General features: G+C 43.8%; 1 protein-coding gene across 1 annotated transcript in view; it reads left to right on the top strand.

Annotated features, from left to right (window-relative positions):
- Positions 1-27,112, top strand: part of PDZD2 (PDZ domain containing 2) — a 69,404-nt gene that overhangs the window by 20,857 nt on the left and 21,435 nt on the right. Inside the window, exons 5-16 of the mRNA XM_072860893.1 lie at positions 8,757-8,868; positions 10,880-11,028; positions 11,663-11,782; positions 14,291-14,405; positions 16,133-16,206; positions 16,372-16,597; positions 17,655-17,772; positions 19,975-20,107; positions 22,979-23,060; positions 24,017-24,120; positions 24,884-25,052; positions 26,217-27,004. Coding sequence (XP_072716994.1) covers positions 8,757-8,868; positions 10,880-11,028; positions 11,663-11,782; positions 14,291-14,405; positions 16,133-16,206; positions 16,372-16,597; positions 17,655-17,772; positions 19,975-20,107; positions 22,979-23,060; positions 24,017-24,120; positions 24,884-25,052; positions 26,217-27,004 — 2,190 coding nt within the window. The remainder of the gene's footprint in view (positions 1-8,756; positions 8,869-10,879; positions 11,029-11,662; positions 11,783-14,290; positions 14,406-16,132; positions 16,207-16,371; positions 16,598-17,654; positions 17,773-19,974; positions 20,108-22,978; positions 23,061-24,016; positions 24,121-24,883; positions 25,053-26,216; positions 27,005-27,112) is intronic.

Genomic DNA, 27,112 nt, shown 5'->3' with positions numbered 1-27,112 from the left:
GGCAGGACCCTGAGCCAAGTCTATTCCATGCAGAATAGAATTACACAAAAGAGGAATTTCTTATTTGGGAAAGGAGGTCATCACTATCCCTACCTGTTGGGGGGTGAGGGGAGGTGATTTTCCTCCCCGTGCCAAGGTGCCCACGCAGGCGAGCCCCGAGGAAACAACCTCTGGCAGCATCCCTGGCTGCGTGACCCTGTGCTGTGGGACGGTGAAACCCTTTTGCTCATGTTTAATCGTTTTGTGTTGACCTGAAGTGCTTGATGTGTACCTTCACACGAGTTGTGGGTGTGTTGCATGCAGAGACGGCTGTGACCCGCCAAGGTCTTGATCCTCCTACAAGTAACAGAAACAGGATGTCTCCGGTTAAAGGTTTCTTGCATGAGCTGGGTTTCCTTATCCCTGCCAAAACCTACTTGTGTTTTTTTGCAAGGCATGCAGCTGAAAGTGGATAAATAAACCTGTTCTGTGACTATGCAGAAATGCATTTGTGTACCCCCCTGTCCTCCCCATATTTATGTTTTATCTGAGCCATAGGACTACTTGGTTATTTTCTGTCATAAGCCTTTCTGTCTTACCAGGGAATCCATATGTAATTGCCTGTAGCCATGCATGCATAATAAGGAAGAGCATAACAATGCCATAAGTTTAAAAACACTCTTGGGGTCAAAAGTTCTTCTGGAAACACTGGGAGAGATTTTCAGAGAAAGCATTAGCATTGAGAAGGAACAGGAAGCATAACTCAACAATTAAATGTGTGCAGAGCGCGGGGAGGGGCCCTCATTACTTGGAGGACTTGAGCATTCGTTCCCATTAGGGCACCGCAGTCTCGAAAGAGGTTGCTGAAACATGACTCACTCCTCGAACAGCACTGCATGGCTGGAAAAAAGCAAGAAAGAGCCTTTGCTGCAGAAATCTGCTTTGCACTGAAATGCTTTACTTGACGGGGGAAGAAGATGAAGAGCCTGGTGTGAGGCTCAGTTGTGGCCAGCCCTTGTCCTACAGAAGGGTTTAATAACTCCTTTCGTCTTCATGGTGAGGGCTGGAAGAGTTTGCAGATCCTGCCTCGTGCCCCATCACCCTTGGAAGAGGCAGGCGAGGGCAGGGTCCAGCCGCACCTTAGCGTGACTTGGAGCTGCTGCTCAGCTATAAATGCTGCATTTGTTGAAAGTCGGGCAGCACTGTGCCTTTCTGAGGTACAGTCTTGTCCAGCATGTCCGTGGGTCTGTGCCCATGCAGTGCCCTTCACTCATGCTGTAGCTGAGCAGACACACTGGGTCCTACAGTGTCTCCAGAGGACTCGGGAAATGCAAGTTTTTAGAGTAAATGCAGTTAGGAATTTGGGCAAGGGAAAATGACAAAATATTTGGGGACCAAATCTTGTTCCCGTAATGTGGCTGTTCTTCTTGTGTTGTTTCCAGAACCCGTATCACATTAAAGTAAGCAGTTGCAGTTCGTCTTGCTGCTAAGGGGGATGTTCAGTGATGGGCTGATGGTGGTGGTGCGGCACTGGCAAGAGCTTGGGGAGGGTGTGGGCATGCATCGCATGAGTTTGGGGAGGAGGAAGAGTGGTGAAAGGCCCCCAGGGGGGCAGTGTCGTTGAATTACTGTTTTTCACACATTATAAAATTCACCTGTCAAGGAGACATTAACGTGAATGTGTTCTTCAGGTCAGGAGGGAGTTCCTCAGCAGCAGTCGCATCCTTCCCTGTGCCTGGCTCCCAGCCCTTCTGGGCCACTTTCTACTGCTGCTGTGTTAAAGGCAAGCGCAGAGAAAACTGTTTCACCCAGAGGCCTGTAGATGTGATGCAGGCTACAAACTGTGAAATATCTCCTGTTGCTTGGGCTGGTGGAAGATAACCTTTTTGACTTGACCATAAATATCAGTGTAGGCAGTGCCCAGAGTTATAATTTTTGCTCTTCTGTGTGATATATTTGAAAGCCAAGTCAGCAGAGTAATAGAAATACAAGTTTATCTACAGTACAGGTTCTGCATGGTCTTTGTTTTTGTGAATGAGGGTTTTTCCCATAAAGCAACAGATACAGTACAGCCTGTCTCTCCTTTGACTGTTTGGAGAACTGCCCAGTTTTGAAGGAGATGAACTGCCTTTAACAAGCTAAAAATAACCCTCTCGTGGCACTGGAACAAGAGAGATGCTGTCACAGCCATGCGGTTCATATACATTAACAGAAGGATGATAAAGGCTGTAGGATTTGAGAGTTAGCATGAATGTCATATCGTCACATCTGCAGTTTGTTTATCTGCAAATTCTTGAGCGTGTACACAGTCCAGTCTCGGTTAGGTTCAGTTAAAACTCATTCTAGATGTGCTGTGCTTGAATAAATGCGGCCTATATAATGTATGAGGCTTCAGATCCTTGATTCAGGTATGAAAGACACTTAATGCTTACGTATTCCATATCCTGCCATGTACTTAGGATGATATAAAATGTGGTTTTGGAGCTGAAAAGCAAAGCTCTCCACCGGCTGTGTCATGGGAATGCTCTCTGCAGCTGTGGGTTGACTTCGGTATTAGGAAGGTCTTGTTTCATTCTCAGGAGAGTTGTTTATTTTGAGGATTGTTTATCGCTTGCTTTGTCCCTCACCATGAGTAAAAAGGTTGTCATTTAAAAAAAAAAAAGGCAGAAGCAATTTATTGTTTGTCATGATGCATAGGCTCTGGATTTGTGCTAAGCCATGAGCTGAGCATTTATTAAAGAAAATAACGGAGGAGCTGGACCAGTTTTCACACAACTTGAGTTCCATGTTTGTCTCCTCTGTTTGCCAGGACTGATCTTCTGGGACCTCTCTGCAGCACATGGAGACATCTCGTGGGCAACGACTAAACTGCATACAAACGTGTCATGCTTTTTGATGTTTGTGGGGGAAAAAAGGGTGAAGCATAAAAAAGAAAACAGCAGTGATCTGTTTGTGCACCATTTCAGAAATGTATGCATTTCATTTCCTAGCTTAGAAGCTGTTTCTAGTGAAAATCATAATACATTGCAGAAGAAGAGTAATCTGGTCCAAAAAGGATTGGGAACTGTTTAGCTGGGAGTATCTTACTATTTCCAAGGCATGTGTTGTCTGTCTGTGATATCTGTTTCTTGGAGAACTTAGCTGCATTAGCCATTTCCTGCACTTCTTCCTATTTAAAAGGATATTTAAAAAGTTTTGTCTCTTCAAAACATTATTATTAACTTCAGCAACTGTTTGGAAACCGGAAAATGAAATCTGCTTTACTTAACTGCAGCCCTGACCATAGGTATAACATTGCACCAGTGGGTCTTTGGAGCTAGCTCTCTGCTACGTTGAGAACCTGCCAGCATCCTCTGGGCCATGGTCAGTGCGTTGGGGCTCCTGGTATCAAAGACATTGAAGAAGGTTTTGGGGTGTTTTGTACAAAATAAATACAGCATTCTGGAAGATGAGAGCAACTCAGCTCTGCCGTAGTGTGTTTCCAGTCTGTTTGCTGAGGGTGCATGGGCAGATATTGTTGCTGGCTTTGTGCTGGTGAGTGCCAGGTTATGTTTCATGTGCAAACCTTCATGTGTGTGACTGCTTTATAGACTTGGTAAAGAGCAATAAAAATAACCATTGGGGTTTTATACCTTCTGAAGCCGACAGTAATGCCCTTTCTAGCAACTACTGCATTACAGTGAAGGCTTAGGGTGGCTTTTGAATGCAGGCATTTGGTAGAATGATAGACCAGGCATTCTTAGAGACCACTTTAAAGGCTTTTGTTTTGTTTATTTGGCATTTCCACCTATTCAGAAAATAGGGCAGCTCCAGTTCTTGACTGTTTATCAGATTTCCTGATCTCCTGCTGCACATGAACCGGGAGTTTTCCAACACTTTCTTTATAATTAGGTAATGGAGGCCTCAGGTTCCCATCCCCTTTGCCTGCGCAGGAGGAAGCACAGGCTGCACTCAGTGGTACCGGCACGGGTAATTCTCAAACAAGCTGCTGGGGAACGCAGCCGGTGCTTTGTTTCACCAGCGGTGCTAAATACAGCCCAAATCTGAGCCCTCCTGGAGCCTTGCTGGTGGAGCCTACCCTGGCCAACGTGCAGAGCTGCTGTCTGCCCCAGCAGCTTCAACCTGGGGAGAAACCGGGGCACCAGCTTTTTCTAAGATGCCAGTTAAGACACTGAAATAGCGCTGACATGGAGGTGACGTTCCTCCTCTTTTCCTCCATTCCTGCCTCCATTTGTATCTCTGCGTTTGTGCCATGACAGAGAGGAGCAGCAATGCAATACCATTTGGGAGAGGAGAATCAGTATCATAGAGTCCTGTAGCTTGCTCCAGAAATTATTAAATCTGCATTTAATTTGGTTTGGCCGAGGGTGCTACCTGGGCTTTGGGAGGTGCTGTGGTTTGGGAAAGTGCCCCTGGGTGCTGCAGCCCCTGATGCTGTGTGTCCTGGCTCGTCCAGCTCTTTCCAGCATCCAGGCAGCTTTGTGCATGCCCTAAAACAGAGCAGTAAGCCATGGAAAACTCAGTGCTGGCCAAGATTAGAAAATCCATGTCCTCTGCATCGTTTGCAGTGTTAATTCTGGTAAATTATAGTGCTGCAGTTTGTAATTTATCTGGGAGTTGGATTCAATTAAATTGAAAAAGAGCTAATTTAAAAGTGAAGGTATTTTACTTTCTGTGCAAGGTAAAGGGGCCTGTGGAGCTCACTGCCTACCAGATACATTTAAGGCTTAAAGCATGCTGTGCCCCAGAAAGGAATAAATAATTGCACAAATAACTGGAACAGCTAGAATTATGATAGATCGTCAAAGAAAGTCTCCAAAACTTTTGGAAAGGCTAAATCCTGTAAGGCATCAGCTAGTCTTGAGGGGCTAGGAAGAAGGACTTTGTGTAGGGACCAGGTGAAGCCAGGTTTGCATCAGGTGTTTTGCACCTTTCTTTGGAGGGTCTGGTGCTAGCTTCTCTTGAAGAGTTGTTGAGTTCATCCTGCCGATTGCCATACAGATGGTGGTGTTGGCGTGTTTCGTCATTAAATATATTTGGAGAAGTGCTGCTTAAGGAAAAACCGTCCTGGCTGCGGCGGGACCCAAGAAGATAAGGAATTATCCCGTGGAGCTTGTGCAGGGTTGCTGTGTACAGTGGCACGGCCATTCCTCTTTCACATTGCTGTTTTAAAGAAGGGCAGCGGGCTTGCTGGTGGACTTGCTTTGCAAGTGCAGGTAGGGCTGAGTCTGGCGTGCCACAGATGGCTCAGTCTAATTCTCGCTGTTTTGCTCCCTAACTATCAGGGTAAACTTGTCTATGTGCTGCTAGTGTTCCTCAGCAAAGAAAGCCGGCAGGCTGTGCCATGGGGAGTCGGATGGGCTCGCTGATGGGAAAGGCAGCAGCGTCGGAGCTCCGCAACGGCAGCAGTAAAGCAGTTAGCTTATGAAATTGTATCATCGCCTGCGTGCCGCCTTGTTTTTGTAGATCAGTGACAATTGCCAAGCTGTTTGCGGTTAAACAATGCAGACTCTCATAATCCTTCTCCTCATCTCGCCTAATTAAGGGCCTGGTGACGCTGGAGCTTTGCCCGAGTGAGGACTCTGGGGGCAGTTGTTCGTTCTGGTGTGGTGCCAGGATCGTGTGTCCGTGATAGCACCGTTTCCTTTGAAATCAATTGAGATGTCACCGTTGCTTGATCCCAGAGCTACTTAATGAACTGGCAAAATGGGCTCTATTTTTAGATCTCCCTTCAAACTACTGTGCGTATTAAAGCTCCCCTTGTCCTTAACGCCGGGACAGCATTGGGCAGGATTTATTGGTTTAGTTTAATAAGAGGCGTACAGAACTGAAATAATAAGCTCCATTTCCTTGAAAGTGAGGAAAATTAAAATGGCATGGTTAAATGCGGGCAGCCGCCTCGAGACAGTAAAGCGATACGTTCACATGTGGCCAGAAGGATAAGGTGGAGCTGGGTTTTTCTTCTTGTCTAAGTTACAACAGAGCCAAAGATTACAGACACACGACTTCGGGGAGTTCTTGCAAGCTTTGTGGATTGGATTTCTAAGTATTTTCTGAGTGGGATAAAAGTCTTGGTGGTTTATTAGACAAGCTCAACAACTTAAAGAAATATCTACTTCATTGCAAATGCTGGAGTGTCTTCCCCTACATGTTTATAATCAGTGTCAGAAAAGTATTTTTGCTAAAATAAGAAATAAACAGAGACATCAGTAAGTTAGATTTATTTACTTCTTATTGTAGTCTGAAGCCACATTGGATAAAATGTAATTTAAGGAAGCTGCTGAGAACGCCTTGAGGCTTTGCCTAGCATTGGTGTTTGCGCAGACGTGCCCTTCTACAGATCATACGTGGGGTCTGGGGTTTGCCTCCTGTAGGCTCACAGCCCCCGGGATTGCACAGCAATGAGGTGAAGGGATGGGGTGCAGCATTTTAATGCGAGTGGCAATTGTCTCCTGTTCTTCCTCTCACCCCACTACATGGAAATGTGTATAATTGCAGAACGCATCTGTAGTTGCTTCTGTTGCACAGTCAAAATAAATAAAAGCAAAAAAGCTCCAAACCAAACCCTGCGTAGCAGAAACAAAAGATGTACCGAATGGGTCACCCTTCAGTCTGGGCTTGGGGTGGAAATTGGCTGTGGCAGTGATGATTTCAGCACCTCTCTGTAGGCTGCTGCAGACTAACCAATTTCCACCCCCCCGTGCTCTGAGCTGGAGGAAGCGGTCCAGCTTTGGACTGGGAGTTGTGTGGTTTTATCAGGTGAAACTGCCCATGTCTATGCATGCTGCAGAAATGAAACGACTCTGCATCTGAACTCTACAGCTCCAGGCCCGAGCTGGTATGCGCTCAGCTCCAGAAAAGTAAGGCTGGACCCATCCCTGTCTGTTGACGGTTAAACACCGTGCTTGCTTCGGTTATGCAGCCCCTCTTGTTTTTCCCCATCCCTATGCTTCACATATTTCTCCACCACAAAGTTAACACTGCTCGTGAGTACTGATTGTTTTGCACACCTTTAAAACCACCAGCTACGTGATTTTTGTACATTTGTGCAAATGATTTTGGCTTTTCTACAAGGGAGGCATTCCCACTTATAAAGGGTATCTTTGCTTATATGGTAAATTCCAGCATAACGTGCGATCCGTGAAGTGCCAGCTCACTTCCAAACACTTCTGCTGTCTTCTTGGTATGCGCTCAAGGAGATTATAGGGGGAGTTGGTGATACTTCGGCTGTGGCCTAATCACTGATGGTTTGGGTCTCTTGGGTGGGTTTTCTGATCTGATTTCTTACATCTTTTCTGTAATGAGTGCCTCAGTGGGATGGCCAAATTGTAAGCACTGGTTTTCTCAAATAACCACCGATGTGGTTATTTTATTCTTTAGATTAATCCTATGACTTGGAGTTGTAAGCTGCAAAGCATTTGATACTAGAAGTGGACTCTGAAGTAGTTGCTGCAATGCCTTGAAAAATCAACAAGAACTATCTAGGATGTGCAAACTCTGTGTAGCTGTTCATGTTGAAGGGGGAGGAATAAAGCTTCCTGTTATCTGCCAGTTTTATCTTTTCCTGAAGTTTTTACCCTTTGAACTGAAATCACAAAGTCTAGACTCTCTGCAAAAGATAAACTTTGGCTTTCTTGGTTTGGGGATAAGAAGGACTGTGGGATGGGAGGCAGGTTCTCAGGAAAACCCTGCTATTTTTAAGCTTGAATAGTGAAAGTAGAAATTATTTTAACAGTAAGAGTGTTTGGTCATTTGGGTGGGATTTTTTTTAAACTGACTTCCAGCAGCTGATATAGTACATTAAAAGCATAATGCAACCAGTAAGTGGTTGTATCAGAAATTCTGTCGTCCTTGCCATGAGCTCTGTGAATAATTGCACAGAGGATGCATGATGGGTGATAGGGTGAAAATACAAAAGAATTAGTGTGTGCGTGGGGAGCGTGTCGAAGATCGTTGTGTAGTGGCACAGCTAGGAAAATTGGACTGCTGTAGCTCGGTAAAGGAAGCAGCAAGTGGAGAAGGGATTCACCAGGGTCTCCCACAATGCATGGGTTGGGGAGAGTCTTTGCGGGCTTTGCACGTGGATGGCTCTGCTCATCCCTGACCGTGTGGGTGTGTGTGGCCATGCTGCTGTACATTGTCACCTTGTATTGTTGCCTGCATCTAGGCAAACACGGCGGGTAAACAGATTCCTCCTGTCTTGGTGCATTTACTCAGGGTGGTGGGGTTGCAAGTCCATGTGTAAATTTACATAGAGCGTTTCCAGGTTTTTAAGTGCTTAGTTTTTAAGTGTATAATCTTCATAACTTTCTGTTAAATTAACTTTTCATCCATTATGCATCAGCATTCAGCTCTGGAACTAACAATAAAATAACACTTTTTTAAAGTGATTTTCTCTATAAAGATGTGATGGCTCTGGAAGCTTGCTAAGCTGAACAAATGGCAATAAAAGGTACATTGAAATTTTGTTAAAATGCATGTGAAAGCACCTGAATGAGGTGCTGTGGATGCTGGGGGCATTAGTGTGGTACCCTGCAGAGGATCCCTGGCCATACTGAGCTGTACCTGTTCCCATCGGTAAGATTTGCAATAATGTCCAAAGGCATTGCTGAAAATTACTTACAGAAATGTGTGCTGGCTTAATACAATGACATGTTTTGGAAAAAAAGAAGATGTGCAGTGGTATTTTTGTCCCTTAGTAAAAATGAGAGGAATTCCATGAACATCTCTTGTTTTACAAGTAAATAAGTTTTTTTGGGTTTTTTAAATTTTTTTAGGTGATGGAAACTGAGAAGTCCCAAGATCCAGCTTGTGCAGAATTGTCCAAAGGAAACAACCAGAGTCCAACTCTGGGAAGTGGCATACTGAAATACAGAAGTCGATCCCAAGGTAAAGCTGGGTTGATAAAAGATAGCAATAGTAAGATTTTTATGTTGCGTATTTATTTTAGCTCTCTAAAAGTGAGTTAGGTTTTCTTTCCTTTGGAGATCATATTAGTTTAATTTGGAAGGAAAATCCCAGCTGCAAGATGTTTGCATTCAGCCTCCTGAGTTGAACTATTGTATGGACAGAAAGATGAAGCAAAATTTTGGAAGCTTGTGGTTTTTTTTTTTTTTTGTTCTTTCCCTTCTCTCTCACTTTTTTTTAACACTTACATTCCCTATGTATTTCAGTGTGTTCTGAAACTGAGGATGGGAGACATGTTTCAACATGCCATTACCAAAATACCCATTATGGCGAATACTCAGGAAATTTTCTATTGCTTTGTCCCCAAGTCTTAATAGTAACCTGTGTGCAGAGCTCGATCACATTCTCATCCCAAGTCTCCCTCCTTGCTATGTTCACCTTAATTTCCATTTACTCAGATATTTTTAGCATGCTCCAGGGAGCTCCTCTGCCTGTAGCCCCTGTGGCTGCGTGCTGGTGGCTCACTGGGGATCCAGCCCTGGTTCCCCTGAGTGCTGATGCCCCTGGGCTGTGGGTGAGCCTGGAGCATCCCCCAGCTGGTGCCAAGCCTGGGCTGCAGCACAAGGAAGGGAAGCTGCATTCAGAGACGGGCAGAAAACACAGAAATGTAACTGTTCTCCTAGAACAAGAGAGGGAGAGGTGATGGGAAAGGGTTAGTTATAGGTGCGAGGAGGGTTTGGGAGTGAAGGAAGTGCCAGGATGCTGGGTCCTGCCACGATAGCTGTCCTGGCTGTGTGCAACAATGATGCTCTGTGTGCCCGGGGAAGGGGAGCTTTAAAACCAGAGGTAATTTCACACCCCAAAGCAGGGAGCAGGTTTAAATTGCACTATGGGCAGTGGGTACAAATATTGCCTATGGATGCAGCAGCAGAATTGCTTTAAAGCCGAGTGAAAACAAGCGGCTGTCCCAGGTCTGTGCTCCATCCCTCCCTGGCACTGGCAGCGATGCTTGCGCAGCCTCTGGGTGAGGAGGAGGTGGCAGAAAACAGGTCTGGGGCTCTCCTGGGCAAATTTGCAGTGGGTCTACCTCAGCCCGTGGCTTGTGGGCCCCGTCCCCAAGGTAAGGACAGGGCAGTGAGGGTGAAGGGAAAGCAGAGCTGCCCCTTTCTGTGGCAGCTCCAACTTAACCTTGGTTTACAGTAATCTTAAAGCCATGTCATGAAATCCAGCCTGTGTGAATTTGGCCTGTCTGTGTCTTGGGTTTTCATCTGTAAAACAGGGGTTAATGGCCCTTCCCTGCATGGTGGGGGAAATGGCAAGGATAAATATGCAGGAACTGCCGTGACTGTGGGTCCTGTGGGGACCGTGGAGAAAATGAGAATTGGAGGAGCCCTGGTGCGAGGAGCAGGGTACTCTGCGGCTAATTACAGGATGTCCTTCAAGACAAATAATTCTGTTTCTAATGTGAACTCTGCACTCTTCTCCTCTTTAAGACAACTAGGATCGTTGCCAGAAGGAAAGAAAATAGCATTTATTTGGCACATTTTTCCTTTTTCCGTTCCAGAAAAATTTCCCTCAAAGTGACATGACACCTCCAGAAATGAATACTGCTACAGTGTCAGGTCTTTTAATTTTAAATAAATGAAGCTTGAGAGCTTAGTGCATAGGCAAGTGCCATTGGGTGAGAACAGCTGAATTTCTTTTCTGTCCCTGAGCTACTGGCTCAATTATCTTCTGCTTTTCTTTACTACCATGAGCGACAGCGCTGAGGAGTTCGGCATCACTGAAAGATTGTAGAAAACCTGTGACAGCAGGAAAAGTTTTTAGTTGAGGATGATCAAAACTAGCTTCTAACTGCCCGGTTGGGAACCGTGTGGCGTTGTTTTAAGGCACTGTTTAAGTTGGGATTTGCAGGAGGCTATTATTGTGTGCTGGCGAGAGGATGAAGCAGCTCTGAGATGTTTGCAAGACGTATTTCTGTGGTTTTCCCTAGGTGCTGGATCCCGCTTGGAGTCTGTGGGAGAAGATGATGAGCTGACAGTGGAAAACGGTGAATCGAGTTATGAAATAGCAGTGAAATATTCCCGGGGTGGAAGAAAGCACTCTCTGCCCCAGCAGCTGGAGTCAGCAGGAGCCAGGCAGGTGGGTGGAAAGGCAGGGCTGGCTCTGAGCACCTCGCTGTGCTTGGTCCTTCGAGATCTGTCTGGAGCTTGTAGAAGCGAGGGTAGTGAAACAAAGCCACATAGGTACATCACAGAGACTGATACCAGGCCTGGACACCAAAATGGGATGTGTTGGCAACCTATGGAGAGCTTCTTTACTCTGAGGATGGTGAAGAAAGGTGGTACTTGCTATGGCCAGGAGGTCCTAAGGCTGATCTTATGAGTTGCAGTTCTAGAGATCTGAGGATTTAAATACAAAAGTCCTGCTTCTCTTTATTTTAATGACTTGATGATGTAGGCTTTTTTCTTTTCTTTTCTTTTTTTTTTTTAGCAGATAAGGACTTTAGTATATCATGAGGCTACCCTTAATCTTTTTAATTTAAATTGTGACTAGTACATTACAAAATGATCCTACTGTGCGAAATGCAGGAAAATTACTGTGGCAAGATTCTCTTTGACTGTAATGAGCTAGGATTTCATCCCTTGAACATTTTTCTGAATATGTAAGATCCCCCCCTCCCTCTTCCCCGACACATGCAATTTTCCCGGTATGACATCCCAGTGCCTGTGCCAAGCAATCAGAGCGACTTCCCTTGTTTGCTGATGTTTGTTAGGACTACCATATTGTGAAGAAATCCACCCGTTCCTTCAGTGCCGCCCAAGTGGAATCTCCATGGAGACTGACCCAGCCCTCTATCATTTCCAACATCGTCCTGATGAAAGGGCAAGGCAAGGTGAGGATTTCTGCATGTGGCTGGTTTCTCACATGTAGCAAGAGCTGGCATTTAAGAGGTGTCTCCAACACCCAGGACTTCCAGCAGCTCTCAGGTAGCCAATAATAATAAGAACAATAACGATAAACAAATCCCATTTTCAAATGTAAATGCCGAAGTTACACCTGCAAAGTATGGGGGAAGCAATGTTCGTGCCACGCGTTTGACGCGGGGTGGCTTTCATTCTGATTTGGTGCATCTGGTCATTACTGAGGTATCAAATATTAATAATGGATCTATAAATATGTATGTTTATGCAAAGTTGGTGCAGCTACAGAATAGTACCTGTTTGCATGCATATTTATGGACAAGCATGTTTTATCTCTGTGGAATATGGATACATTAAAAAAAGAATCACTGCAAATTAAGCGTTAAACTCAAAGACTGGTTGATTGCTTATCTGAGAGCACTGAATTCTCTGGGTCAGAGAGTCCTCTTTTCTCCCCCCAATAATGTGTTTGCACATTTGCTAGATACCAGCTGGCTAAATGCTAAGGGAAAATAGACAAGCATTAACCTAGGTGTATATTGTTTCCCTTAATCCAATCCACACTAATATTGGAGCTGTCATTTAAATATGCTAAAAATATGCATCTCTTTTTCTGAAATACTCTTTAAATTCATCAGATGGATATGTTTTGGACTAAAAAGACTTGTTTTGACTTTCAAGCTCAAATACAAAATAAATTCCTTGTTGTGCTTTAAGTTTAACAGAGTTAGAAATAGTGACTTCTCTGGGTAGATTGACTCACGGTTGCTATAACTGTCCTTGTTTTGGGAGCTTCAGGTCTTTCATGACATTTCCAAGCAAATATTTCTTCATTTTTCACGTACTTATTTTTTTGACCCCATTTTTCTTGTAAGAATTAGATTATTTCTCCCTGTGGGATAAGCCACTCTCTCCTGCCTTTCTGCAATTAGCTCCAAGGCGTTACGAAGCAGTTGGGAGCATGCAGACTCTAGTGATCATGAACCACCTCAAACAGCTGCTGGTTTAGGTGCCTCTCACCCACTTCTTGAGCGATCAGCTCTGTTAGGGGTTGTACTGCATACAATTTGTACAGTAGCATTTGTTTTATTATCTCTATGCAGACCTGGGATTTGGAAGGTATTTCCACAGAGTTGCCGTGTTGGTGGCTGGGAGCCAAGTGTTTGCCCTTAGCTTTTCATCTGTAGGTAGATCTGCAAGGGGTGGTTTTCTGCTATGGGGTGGCAGCACTTCTCCGGGAAGGTGGGCTAATGTGGAAACCACTGTGCTTTGCAGCCCTATTTCTCCCAAACCACCCCATGAAGCTGTGGGCAGAACTGCTGTGTCCATGCAGGGGAATGCCAGGAGCCTCCTGCTTTCTGTAGGTTGCTTTGCAGTTGATAATTGCACAGTAAACAGTTGAGTTATTTTGTGTTGCACAGGGGAGCTAGGATGCTTCCTTTCTAGAAATCAGTAATGTCTGATCAAATTACTAGAAGCTCATAACTGTGGTAGTCTACTTTACATTCACAGACTAAAACAAAAGAGCTGGTTGTTATATTGGGTTGTAAACACAGTGTTAGTGCCTGCCCTGGCAGCATCCCTCAGCTGGAGAGCACTGCCTGAGGCACTAATAATAACCGTGGCTTCAGATCACTGAAGCACAACAGTTTTCCACTTCCCTTGTCCACCTGGTCAGTGACTTTTATCTTTATTCTGTAAAATACATGTACAGTGGTGACAAGAGGAGAAATGGGAGGTGGGGGGGAATGGAACAAGGAAGTGATTTGGCTGGGAAATAACTCAGCAGAAGGGGGAGAGGTTCGTTCTGTTGTGCTCATCCGTTCCCTGATCAGCTTCGCAAGACAGTCCTGCAGCCAGCCGGGGCAGCGCAGGGGCATGAGCTAACAGATGGAGCCCTGGGGAATGTATTGATCTAGATTTATTTAAATACAACGTGGTACATGTCTCCAGAATAATTAAAAATGTACATGTGCATGGCAGTCCCCCCACGCCAGCCCCCTTCCAGCTACATTCCTGACATTACAGCACTGACCTTATGTCATGTTCTTAAGCTTTTCTTTTTCCTGAGGAAATGCAGGATCTGTGACAACAGAGAAAACTACAGTTAATCCTGGATATAGATCTCAGGGTGGGAATCTACTGCCTGTCAATTTAAGAGCAATGTGTTACAGTTTTTAAAACGGGAATAGGATAACATAAAGCCATTGACCCCATGTTTAAAAAAAAATAAATCTTGAAATAGCATTTTTTCCTTTTAGCTTAAGGTGCCTGCTGCTACTTTTTGGGCTGATAAGTGTGTTGATATGAGAGTGAAAGTAAATCAGGAAATGCAAGCAGAGGTCAGATGGCAGTGCAATTCAGCAGCAGCTATTAGGTTTTCATCTTTCCTTTGTCTTGTATGTTATCGGCAATCTTTCTCACACAGGTGATAATAGAGTAAGGTGCCAGCTGTGTGTCTTATCCTCCCTTTTCTGTAGGGTCTTGGATTCAGCATTGTGGGAGGTCAGGATTCTGCTCGCGGACGCATGGGGATTTTTGTGAAGACTATATTCCCAAATGGAGCAGCGGCTGCTGATGGAAGACTTAAAGAAGGTATGGCAGAGAGAATCCAACTGCATATTAAGGACCACAGTGGGATATTATTTCAGTCCAGCAGAAAAATACAGCTTTATTTAGGCACCTGGCCATCAGCAAGAGGCTGTGGAGGATGTAACACACCCTGTTTGTCCATCCTGGGGAAGATCATTCATAGCAGTTAACTTGATTATATTGCATATTGAGAAAGGGAAACTACAGCATGGTGTTGGTTTTTTTTTTCCCTTCCTCTTCAGTGAACTTTATTTGCCCAAGCTGTAAGCTGCAATTCTTCATTTGGAGAGGGTCACTGATAGCAGTGAAATGTATCTATCCAACCAACATCTGGCTTAAAGGTGCTGGTCCAAGAAGGGTTTATACAGAAGGACAGAGGCTGTTTTGGGCCCTTGTGCTCTCTGAGCCTCTTGGTATGATTTTGACATGAATCAACAAGTAAGAGTCATAACCAGAAAAAGAAAAGAGAAAGGATGGGATTGGCAGTAAGATCACCCAGCTAGTTAGAGAAGCAGATATGTCCTGATTTTATTACTGCTTTTCCAGTCTTGGTCTCTGAGCTGGACATATAAACTGTTCTGTTTGTGCTTGCACCCTGGTCTGAGTGCTCCCATGCCAGACGGACTCTTACACGCTGTTGAAAGTACAAAGTGACCATGAGTTTAAAGCGGTGGTTTACAACTCTTCTGCAGGGGTTTGGTTACTTCTCATCCGCAGAAAGCTGCTCCTGTGTTACTTCTGTCAAGCTGCTCCTGTGTGACTTCTCTCCTTCTCATAGTATCATTCTCCTCGTTACATCTCATCACACTTGTTGTATTTGAGGCTGCTTTTGGTGCCAACTCTCACACTTACTGCCAGAGGGAAGCTCGCATCCCTGCAGCATAGGTCATGCACTCGCCATGGGAAGCCAATAAGTAGCAGCTGTCCCATAAACCGAGCAAGCCTTTGCAGGCTATTCAGAGCTTGCATACTCTTTTTTTTTTTTTTTTCTTTTCTTTTTTTTAAAACTGGGGCAAGGAAAGGATAGGAGGGGTAGACTTGGCTGAGTGTTGCCCCATCTTAATTTTGCACAGATGCAAGTAAAATTGCAGAAAGTGGATCTGGATCCTGCTCACTTTGCCCTCCTTTTAATAAAATGAAGGTAGATCAACAGAACTGGTTGTACGTAGTAAGACCCAGAGCCTGGAAGCAGGTGGAAATGTGACGGGATGAGCTCTTTGGGGTGAGAAGGGCACTTGCTATCACTGTGTGTGGGCTACTTGCTTCTCTGTCCACAGGCATTTAGTAAGAGGACACGTTTGCTTTGTGCAGCAAGGCCAGTTTTCTCTGAACAGGCTTTGGAGTGATGTGCTGCAGTGTTTTCACTTAGATGCTTGTTTCTCCTGTTGATACACACGAAAGAAAGCGAGTTCTGTAGTCCCTTTGGACTTCATGTTATGAGCATCTATTTTCAGACAGTTAAAATCTGTAGTGTTTTCAGCTTGTTTGTTAGCATGAGAATGCCAAGCTAAGGATCTCTGCTGAAGAACAGCCTTTACTCTGCTAATTCATCACTATTAACTTGTAAAGGCATTAGGACAAGTGAAAATAAACTGATAACACTAAAAGGCTTTTTACTGAGCAGTTAACTGGAATCCTTATAGTAGTGGGTCGCCTTATGTACAGAAAGGGTTTTTTACATTTCTGTAGTCTGTATATTGCTGACTTCATTTTTTGTATCTAATTATCAGGGGATGAAATCCTAGAAGTTAATGGAGAGTCTCTACAAGGGCTGACCCATCAAGAGGCCATTCAGAGGTTTAAGGTAATGTAGATGTACTACAGGAGAGATTCATGCTTCTCTTTGTTCAGTGCCATTTAGCACCCTGGGCTATATATTCTTTTGCTGCCACAAATTACTGTATGCACGTTTACTGGCAAATATTGGTGTATCGTGTCGCCTTATTGGGTTTCTCTGATGTCTCTCCAGCAACTCAAGAAAGGAGTGGTGACCCTGACGGTGCGCACACGGCTGCGCAGCCCGAGCCTCACGCCCTGCGCGACTCCTACCTTGCTGAGCCGCTCCAGCTCCCCCAGCTCCAGTGCCAGCGGTGGCACGCCGGTCCCTGGCCCCGACGAGGTGGATGGTTCCTCCTCCAGCCGCAAAGGACCCGGCCCAAAAGACAGGATTGTCATGGATGTGACGCTCAATAAAGGTGAGGGTTCATGGAAACGGGCTTGGAGAACCAATCCCTGCTTCTTAGGGGTGTTTTTGGGAATAGGCTAGAGACTCTAATATCCAGGGCACCTACCCATGTCCGTCTGATCTTAAACCACAGGGTGGGGGAGAAAAACATCCTCTAATGCAAAAACCTCTAAAGAGTTCCCCCTTCCACACTTTGCTGCTCCAGAGCCAGGAGACTCTCATGGGTAACAGTCAGTGTCCATCCTGCTGAAAGGGAGAGGCTGTGAGATACCAGGCAAAATGTGAATCAGCCTCTCGGCAGCCCAAATGGCCATGCCCTTCTTGTAAAGGGCAGCTCTGGGGAAGGCAAAGCCATGCAGAGTGCTCAAAATTTCCCAGATGAGCTGTTTGAAATCCTGCCTGAGGGTTGCTGTCATTATCAATAGTTGCATGAGATAAACTTAGAGCATATGCTATATGTGGCGGGACAAATACACCTATTTTAAAGGCTTAAAATATGCTGATTTTAAAGGTTGGATTAAAAATTTGGAGAGAGAAGGTAAGATGTCCAGCAATTCCTACTTTAGGAATGCTGTTACCTGAAGGAAAGCAAAGGTAGAAGTGGACAGAGGTAATCGTTGAACCAGAGATAACGCCTCACCTTTCTTTGTGCCTCTTCGCTGAGGGATGCCATGCAGATATTTAACAGAAGAGAGCAGTACAGTTGGTGGCATCTTCTGTGCTCACGTTCTGTGCAGTAATTTTAAATGACATCTTTACTGGATTGCTGTCCCCACTCCTTTGTGCCTTGGACCAGATCAGACCTTGTGCGACATTTTCAGGCGGTTCCCACGGCATGTAGAAAATTTGCTGGGAGTGATGGATCTCGGAAGACAGTCGGGATCAGTCAGGATATTTTCAATCCTTATTTCCACTGTTGGTCTTGGCTTCCTGACTGACTGCACCTAAGGCCAGCCCTGAAACAATACATGAGTCTTGGTCTCAGATGGGATGTGGGAACACAAACACTTGTGTGTCCTGTGTGATTACAATCTGCGACTTTTCTTTGTACTTCTTGTTTTTCGCAGAGCCAGGGGTTGGGCTCGGCATTGGTGCCTGTTGTCTCACGCTGGAAAACAGTTCTCCAGGGATATACATTCACAGCCTGGCCCCAGGATCAGTGGCTAAAATGGACGGCAGATTAAGGTTAGTTAAAGCAGAAACATGCTGGAGTGGTTTTACAATAAAATCAGTTGAGGCTTTGTTTTCACCAATTGGTTGGTGTAGCAGGGAGGGGATTTATACTTAAGAGTTCACCAAAAAGAAAACATTTAAATAAAGACATTCCAAAGTGGTATTAAATACCCAGGAAACATTATTCTGTGTGCTGGAAGCAGCACAATCATTAAGGTTTGGGTTTTTTTTTTTAATTCTCTATTCAGAAAACTGAGCCTAATAGCACCCTTTGAGAAAGGGGAGCAGCAAGAAGTGCAGCCTCATGTCTTTTTATCAGAGCTGCAGCCAGAGACCCCAGATTGGGAGGAAAGTTGCAGAGCTCTGCTAAAAGCTCAATCACCTGAAACTCTTAAAAAGAGCTGGGGGAGAGGTTCTTGCAGCTGACTGCACCCATGGCTGCAGCAGCGCTTTTCTGCCCTTGCTGCGTGGCAGGATCGCTGCAGGCTGACCTGCCCATCTCATTTACTCTGTCATGGAGTTTGGATGTCTTTAAGGTACCATAAGAGAGAGAAGCAATCATTCCTAGGGTTCCCTTGTGCTTTATGTTGGATTAAGAGACAGAAAGTTATTTGCTGTTCCTCTCCTGGAGGCTTCATTTTTAGAAACCATTGGAGGGAATCTTCCACCTTTCTGTGTTCCTGCATAAATGCTGGTGGGTGCTGGGAGCATCGCTCGGGAGGGGAGGCTGCGCTGAAGACCCGCTGGGACTGCGCAATCCGCACTGAACGTGTGGCGTGAGCACTGGTGCAGAGAGGCTGAGCAAATGCCTTGCTTTCACGTGGGTAGAGAGTGCCTTCTGTTTCCTTGCTCAGCAGGAAAACTGTGATAGAGCAATCTGATTTTCTGGAATAAAGGGAGAAGATAATTTTATGGTGGCATCCCTGCCAAAACCCTTGAAAGTTCTTACCATATCAAAATGTCTATAGGAGACAGTACTTAATGCTAACTTGCTTTCTTATAAGCCTCTTTGGAAAAGATTGCAGTGCTGGTTGCATCTGTATGTAACAGCTGTATCGTTTATTAGGTTTAAGTGATTGATTATATCCAGGCATGCTTCCCAGATTTCTAGCTTGCTTCTTTGAGACATTGCTTCTGTTGTCCCATCAGCGGTTTATGGCTCCATAAGCCAAAACTTACAGGATGGTTTTGATTTTTGGAAAACTTCATTAATCAAATACTGGTTTTGCAATACCAGGAGAGGTTTACATCCCGCTCCTCCATATCTGAGCTCCCACTCTCAATCATGCGCCTGTGTAAGTGACTCCATTTGTGTAGTTTCTAATAGCTGTTTAAATCTAAAAGATGGGCAGAGCAGCAGCATGACTACACAACCTATAGGTCACCCTTTGCTTTCCTGAGCCTGTACCAGAAGTACAGGTTATGAAGGCTGCCACATGCAATTGCCTTTTTGCCTTTGGCATGTGGACTCACAGTGCAAACTCATTTCCATTGTCACAAGTAGCCCAATGTAAATCAGCAGTAGTAGATTGTTTGAGAATGTCTGTTTAAAGCAAATGCTTTAGTAATTATGGAGAATGCTTTAATGATATCCCTAGTTGATGATCTTTTCTTTTGAATAGTTCCAGATGTCTGAGCACCATGTGCAAGAGTTATGAAATTGGAAAAACAAAACTAAACAATCTATGCTTTCCTCTCAGAAGTTTTTTTTTTCTTTTTGTCTTTTAAATGGGTTCTATACGTTAATTTGAAGCAAATACAGGCTTATCGTGCTCAATTTTTTCCTCGAGTCATTTAATAAACTCATATCTAAGTGAAGAATTTCTTATCAGTGTTTGTGTTAAGTAATTTAATATGATGGGAAGGAACAGCCCATCTGAATCTAATTTTTCTTCTTCTGTGCTCAACAAGTATCTGAATGCAGAACTGGAATTGAAGTTTGCTTTCACCCTGGTCCAAAAGCAGCCAATTTTCTCTGTTGATTTAATAGGGTTTGTAGCACTGACGGTAAGTGCAGAAGGGATCTCTGGACCTCCCTCCCGAAGTCACCAGGACTTAAAGCATTCACATCACTGGGAGCAAGAGCAGGACTGGCTTCTTTGCAAGTTAGATCTTTTCCAGACGCTGTATCTTTGAAAAAGCTTGGCCATCAGTTGAAAGCACAAATGTTTTTGTAAAAGGTGGTTGTGATTAACTGGCTCTATGTCTCTGCAGTCGGGGTGACCAGATCCTGGAGGCAGATTCGGTGAGCCTGCGTCACGCAGCGTTGAGTGAAGCCTACGCCATCCTGAGTGAATGTGGTCCAGGTCCGGTCAGCCTTATCATTAGTCGGCATCCTAACCCAAAGGTGAGGAGGGAATGTGTTAGTGTATCTGGGTTGTTTTCATCTGGCGCTGTAATTTGAATCTTGCTGTCAGGAAAGTAGCAAATGAAGAATATTGGATTGTTCTCTCTATGGTATGTGTTGTGCAAGAAGTCAGGATTGTAATGATACCTTCCAGTTTTCTAAGTTGTAGCAATGCTGGACTGTCCCTGCTGCTTTTCACTTAGTCACCCACTGACCAAATGCAATTTTCCTGAAACTACTTGAGTGAAGTGTTCCCATCTTTCTCAGTGCTTGGATCGAGTGGCAATGCAAATATGACACAAGTGCTCTTCCTCTTTAAAGTTATTTTGCAGTTAGTTTGTCTTTGAGTAGAATATAATTTAGGGCCAGGGATATAAATATCAACAGATTGAACTGATCAACTATAACAAAGTAGTAGGAATACTGTTTTTAAAAACAGTAAAATCTGTCCAAAGATCAAAGTTTTCCTTCAGGAATTAAAATGTGAGAATCTGGAACGTACTGCTACTGTGAAATCTGTGCAAGGGCAATTTGGAAATAGGCTGTGTTTACAAAGTGAGTATTTTCGAGCAATTTTTAAGAATTGATGGTAGAAGATAAAAGCCTTTTAACCAAGATATAGGGAATAACAACTTCTTTTATTTCAGTATTTCAAAGGATTTCATGAGTGTACAAAACCTTCCTGTTTAAACAGGAATGAAGCTGTAAAAATATTTGCATTAGTGGGTCCAGAGAGCTCTGACTTTTGAACTCGTAACTACAAATGAAGGCCTTAATAAATCCATATCTAGGAGAACTCAGGTTTCTTATTTTATAATTAATTGCATGTTTTCCCCTAAATCAAATATACAAACAATAGACAAATAGGGGTCTACTGCCCAGAGTTTATTATCATTGCTGCGAGGCCTTGTGCTGCTAAAAAGAAAGAGGCCATGGTTCTGTTAGTTAAAGGTAAGCGTGGAGGGGGTAAGAATTGGGCTTATAGCCTAAGATAACAGTATTTCTAGGGAGTCTGTATGCTGTGCTGAACCAGCACGATGGTTCAATTTGATTGCATTATTAAGGCATATAGACTTTTTGGAGAGTTTGTAAGCAGCATCAAATAAAGATGCCATGGAGTGGAGCCTGCCCTTTCTCCTTGTCCTTCGTCTTGCTGTGGTGGTGACTTGAAAGCCAATGAGTGACCTAACCAGGTATCTGCTGAGAAGATGAACTGTGTTAAGCTAATTTCTTGCTGTTACTCAGTAACAGAGGGAAACTATTAAATGGCTCCTATTACAGTTTTCCATAAGTGATATTTAAAATGATAACAAATCCTTCACCAAGAAATGCTAAGAAAAGCTAAAAGTTGAGTTGGAGAGACCCTAAAGGCATTTCTTCTGCCCATGCAGTATTGAATTCACAGTCCCTCATAGCTGGATCTCTGAAGGAATGCCCATATGGGGACCCATATTTATTGTTGTGTCACCGTCACCCTTTTTCTGACAGCACTGGGGAATCTGCAGAAGTGTGTGGGGTATTTTATTTTATTTTATTAGCTCTTAATAATACCCCAGCCTGCAGACTGTAGTTAGGAATTAGCTTGTCCCTCTCCAGTTTGATCTGCCTGAGGTGTAGAGGATGCTAAAATCAAAATTGACAGCGCTTGTGGAAGCATGGATTTTTGGTTAGCTTTAAACAAATACTGCAGTCTGCCCAGCATCTAGTTTTACTCTTGGGACATCTTGTACCCAAAGGTTTGTGTGCAAAGGTCCTGGAGCATACTTTCAGGGCTTTGGTCCGTGTCCTGTAGGAACTTGCTGTGCCCCAGGAGCCTGGAGGCTTTTGGTTTGCTGTAAGGTCCTGCACAGGCTGAAAACAGAGAGGTATTTCTACAAAGGCTCATGTTGTTTTAGACATTTTTATACTTAATGTCTCATTTTATGACACAAAAGGTCCACAGTACATTTTGTTGCTGAATATGTTCACTTCGGTGTTTTTATGTACTTCCAAGAGAAATACCACAAAATTTTCTTTCTTCTTGTTATTCTGAGTGAATGTGGCATTTAAACTATGTTTAAACTGCTGAGTTTACTTAGGAATCTTTTAAATCTTCATGGTTCAGAAAGATTCAAGTTTCTAGGCTCTATTTATGCTGAATTTTAATTCATGTAAAGCAAAGTGATAGAACTTTTTTGACAGAATTAACTTGCTTTCTGTTTTTAAATATATATTCCTGCAGACTAGTTGTTCCTGTTATAAAATTATATGGAGTTTTCCAGTAATAAGAATTAAGTGTATGACAGTAATTCAAGACAAAATTAGCAAATATGGTAAACCAGTATTTATCTTAAACCAGAGAAACATTAATTACCAATTACTGATTTAGGTTTTCTTTTTAAAAGCAAGGAGAAATTAAAATTAAAAAGACAGCTAATATCTCGGGAAGTCTGGTATTCTTCCGGTAGGTTAAGTGTAGAATATCTTCTGTTGCTGATGTATGTTGTACAAAGCAGCCTTTGTCTGTTTTAAAGTAATATTTTCTCGATAAGTCAATGTACAGCACTTAATTGAGTTAAAATTGTGCTGTAATGGCTTCATTTGATTTCTTTTAAGTCTAGTGCTGTTTTATTTGTTTGCATAATGTGGCACTTGGATGTGGTCTTCATGAAGTCAGCAGGCTTCTGCTTCCTGGTTTCTGCAGGAGAGTGGCATGGAGGGAGTCTGAATCAGGGGACCAGGACTTAAGAGCTCTCAACTACGTCTTCTTTACAGCATCTTTAAAAATGGTAGCATATCTGAAATGAATCATGTATTTGTAGTGATAAGTGGTCAGACTTTAATTTTCATTTCGTCTACCCAGTTTGATCTCTGTCTTCCGCTTGACTTTAGGTTTCTGAGCAGGAGATGGATGAAGCAATCGCACGCACTACCCACCGAGAGAGCAAGGATGCCAGCTCCTCTCATGTCACAGGTAGCAACATGTTCTCTTCTAATATGTGTCCTTTTCCAGATGCAGGAAGGTTTAAGGACATGCTCTTGGGTTCCCCAGCATCAATATTTTGAGGGCCCTCAAAACAGCAGGACAGTTTAGGGGGTGTAATCACTCTGTCCCCTGCAGAAATTTTAGCAAAAACATCCAGTTCAGATGGATCAACTCTGTAGCTCATGTTACTTGCTTTGTTTCACTAGGCTGGCATGATCTGAAAGTAAGGCTGCCAAGAGGTATTTGCTCTATACTCTCTTCAAGATGAATGGGAAGCACAATGTCCCGCTAGGGAGAGGACAGGAGGAATCACCTTCATCTGTGTACACTTATCCATGTAGATGGCAAAAAAAAAGAAAGAGAGAATAAGTCCAGATATTGCATACTGGACTATATGTTTTAACTCAATTTTAATCTTTGGGGTCATGTCAAAATGTGCACTCTGGGATTTATCTGATGTTTTTGAACTCCAGACTTAGCACTTCCTAAAATCACGCAGATGAAAGCAAACTCTTGGCAATGGCATAGTGACTAGTAAGGTGATTTTTAGACAGAAATGTTAGATTTGTAATTATCCTCTTTATGTCTGTGTCAGCTAAGACCTTTTTTGAAGCAGACCTTGCCAGTGGCTGTTAATTTGTCTTTCGAGGTTGCACCTAGTCAGCAGCATGCTCCAGCAGGTGAGGAAGACCATCTCCTGCTCACCTCTTGTTCGTAGCTCTGTCCTGGGCCTGGCTGGCGTAATGCATCTCTGTGATAATGTTTCACCTGATCTGAGGGAGAGCTTGTGAAATGTTAAAAAAATCTCACGTTAGGAAAGCAATTCAGATAATAAATAAGTGGGATTAAATGCAGTCCCCAGCTCAGAAGGTGAATGAGGAGCTTGTTTGGATATATGGACCACAACTTTAATTTTTGGCATCTAACTAAACTGTGTTTAACAGGAGCTGTACAAAAAAGTCCATCTCCGAGTGTGAAGGCCAAACAAGGAGAGACCTCATCTCCCCTCAGCTGGACTATGAAACGCTTCCTGGAGCCAGCAAGCCGGGTAAAAGGATTATATGCAATAAAAACAGCATCTGCTTCAAATTCAACTTTTACTGAAGCTCTTACTTGATCAAGGAGTTCAAAATCAAACCTCTATGCTTCTTTCCTGTCACATGGGCTCCGTAAAAGGGTTTGTTTCTTACAGCACGTGTTTAAATCGTGACAGCAGCAAGCTCTTGTTCATCTGTGTGGCTGTAGCCTTTGGGAGTGATGCAGAGCATGGCAGAGAAAGCTGTGGGCTCCCACCTCCTGCCACCTCGAAGGCACCCCTGGTCTGTGGGACATAGAGACATAGTTAGCAAGAAAGACCTGAGCCTGTGGGCAGAAGGCTGAGCACTTGGTCTCTGTATATAGCCATTGCAGTGGAAGAGTCCTTGGTTTTCCTGGGAAAGGCAAAGAAGCCATACAAACTGTGTCCAGAAGTACAAACCTTTCCCTTCTCTCAGTGCAGAAGGTGTGTAAAGGGAATTACGCAAGTGAGTGGTTTCATCCCTTGTTTCTGCATTGAACCACATCTGCAAAGTAGTGGGATTTGGAATCCTATTTTATTTATTATGCTGGCTAAAAATGTATTGATGTGCAGCATTTCAACCATCAAAGTTTGGCAGTTTGGCTCTCAATATACTGAAAAGTCCTCTATTTTAAAAATTGCCTTTAAACTTCCTTTATTGACACAGCAATGTCAGTGGAGTTTGTGGTGTTTGCACGGAGACAGGGGCTTTAAGCATTGATGACGGCCAGTCACCAGGCTCACTTCTTTTCAGCAGGGATCTGTCAGCTCCGAGGCAGAGCTTTCCCAGTACTTCTCGCATGACGCTACGAGCCAGCTTCCATTTTCTGATGCTGTAACTGGCTCCTGTGACGAAGAGCAGCTCCGTCAGAAGAACAGAAACAGTTTACTGGATGATGGCTCTCTTCTTCCTGGCAACCTGAGTAAGCGACGGAAATGTGTCTGGCCATTTGGCTAATGGGGGGAGAGTCACCGAGCACTGGTTTGCTTTACAGGAGAACTTACGGTGATTCCTGTGCTGGTAAGAAATGCCTGGCAGCATTGTGCAAGCCAGCGCTGATCATTTGAAATTCTGGAAAATGGAAGGGGTTTACAACAATGCACATAAATGCCCGTTTCCATGGTATTTTGTCCAAATTGCTGCTCTGATTATCTGAAAATGACTTTATTTGATTGGTTTGGCCGAAACTAGATTGACAGCACTGCAGATTTTTTTTTTCAAATGACTGATGATCATCTGATTGATTACATTTAAATGAAAGTGTTCATAGCTATCTCAAATAGGAAATTTCAAAATGTCACATATAGCAGTGTCAAAACAATCAAATGTTCAATTTGACATAAGATATTTTGCATATCTGTCTTTCTCCCCATAGTAATTGACTGAAGGAGTCTTACATTTCCTTACTGACATGCACCTGATTTCAAATTCAAAGGGTATTACATTTATTCTCCCTTTCCTGTGCTTCTCAAGTAATGTCTTTGTCTACAGCTTATTTTTCTCTGGAAATTAATTATTTAATGCTTAAAAGCATTTTTACATTTTAAAAAAATCCACAAAAAAAGCCAAACAAAGAAACTTTCTACAAAATAAGATGCAGTTCTTCTTAAGAATGATGTGGAAGGGGTTCTCAGGTTTATGAGTCTTTAATTTGAAACTGATTGTCATGTGCTTGTGTCTTTGTTCAGGAAAGCATTTTTCACCCTCTGTAAGTTGATGCAGGCAGTCCTGAGCACAGATTTAAGCAAAATGTGAAAGAAATTCTGTTGTTTAAAGTAAAATACACATGTGAATTTGCATCCGTTGCTTCTTTGGGTCATAGTCATAATTTAGAAATAAACTGAAAACAGAACCAGATGTGCCATGAACTGATTTCAGGAATTACCCATAAATTGTGGAACTATCTGCTGTCCCTCTTGCTGCTTATTGTAGTTAGAGGGAGGACATGAAAAACCTGCTTTTTCCTTTGTGAGGAGAGGTTAAGCTTCCCCTGCCAACAGAGCCACATGTACTCTGCTGCAGTCAGATGTATGGTATTAAAAATCATTTATAAATGCAATTAAAGTATAGCTTTTTTTTTTCCTAGCTGCTAGAGAAGCAGGAGTGGCAAAAGCAAATGGTCTGGCATCTCCAACTAGTGGGAGATTGTCCAGCCTTCACAACAAGCACGTGGAGTCTATCCGACCTGGCATCCTCAGCGACAGCCCCAAATCTGCCCGCAGCCCCTTTCATCGACAGAGGAGGGTTGTTTTCTATGATGGTGACGTTAGTGATGATGACGAAAGTTCCCACTTGCAAAGAAGCCAGAGGGCCAAGAGCCAGGAGGACACTGGTGGTGTCATTACAACCTCATCGATAGAAATCGATGAGAGCCAGGACAGCGAGTCACCTAGATACAGTGGCACGGAGACGGCTTCCCCTGTCTTCAGCAACTCTGTGGAGTCTGCAGACAGCACGCTGGAGCAAATTGACTCTCCTTTCTTCCCTATCATAGCGTTTGATTACTCAAGTGTGCCTGAAGTTCGTCTTGGCAGCCTGAGTCTGAAGGAGCTCCGGGAAGCACAACTCGAATCTAAGAGGTCGCCAAAACTTGAGCACAGAGCAGTCACAAGAGTGAAAAGCATGATGAGCACTGAGTGCCGAAGCCTTCAGAGACAGAGGACGGAGGAGCATGGCTCTTACAACAAGCCTGTTGCGAGGACGCTCCCTCACAGCAAGAAGTGTGAAGCACCCAATGGGGCTGGGCAGGGCCAGGGTGAAATAGTCACTCTGGTTCGCAATGAGCATGAGTCATTTGGCCTGGATTTGGAAATCCAAGCCATGCCCCTAAAGGTTGTTGTCACAGGGCTGCGGCCAGGTGGAGCAGCAGAAATGGTAATTTTTTAATTTGGGTTGCCTTGTTGTGATTTGCTTTCACTTTGCAGGGATGATGATGATGATTATTATTAAGCAGCAAGTGATCTGTTGACAGTAAGTGCAAGG

The sequence above is a fragment of the Ciconia boyciana genome, chromosome 4 (assembly GCF_034638445.1).
Source record: "Ciconia boyciana chromosome 4, ASM3463844v1, whole genome shotgun sequence".
Classification (NCBI taxonomy): Eukaryota; Metazoa; Chordata; class Aves; order Ciconiiformes; family Ciconiidae; genus Ciconia; species Ciconia boyciana.
This window is presented reverse-complemented; position numbering and strand designations above follow the sequence as displayed.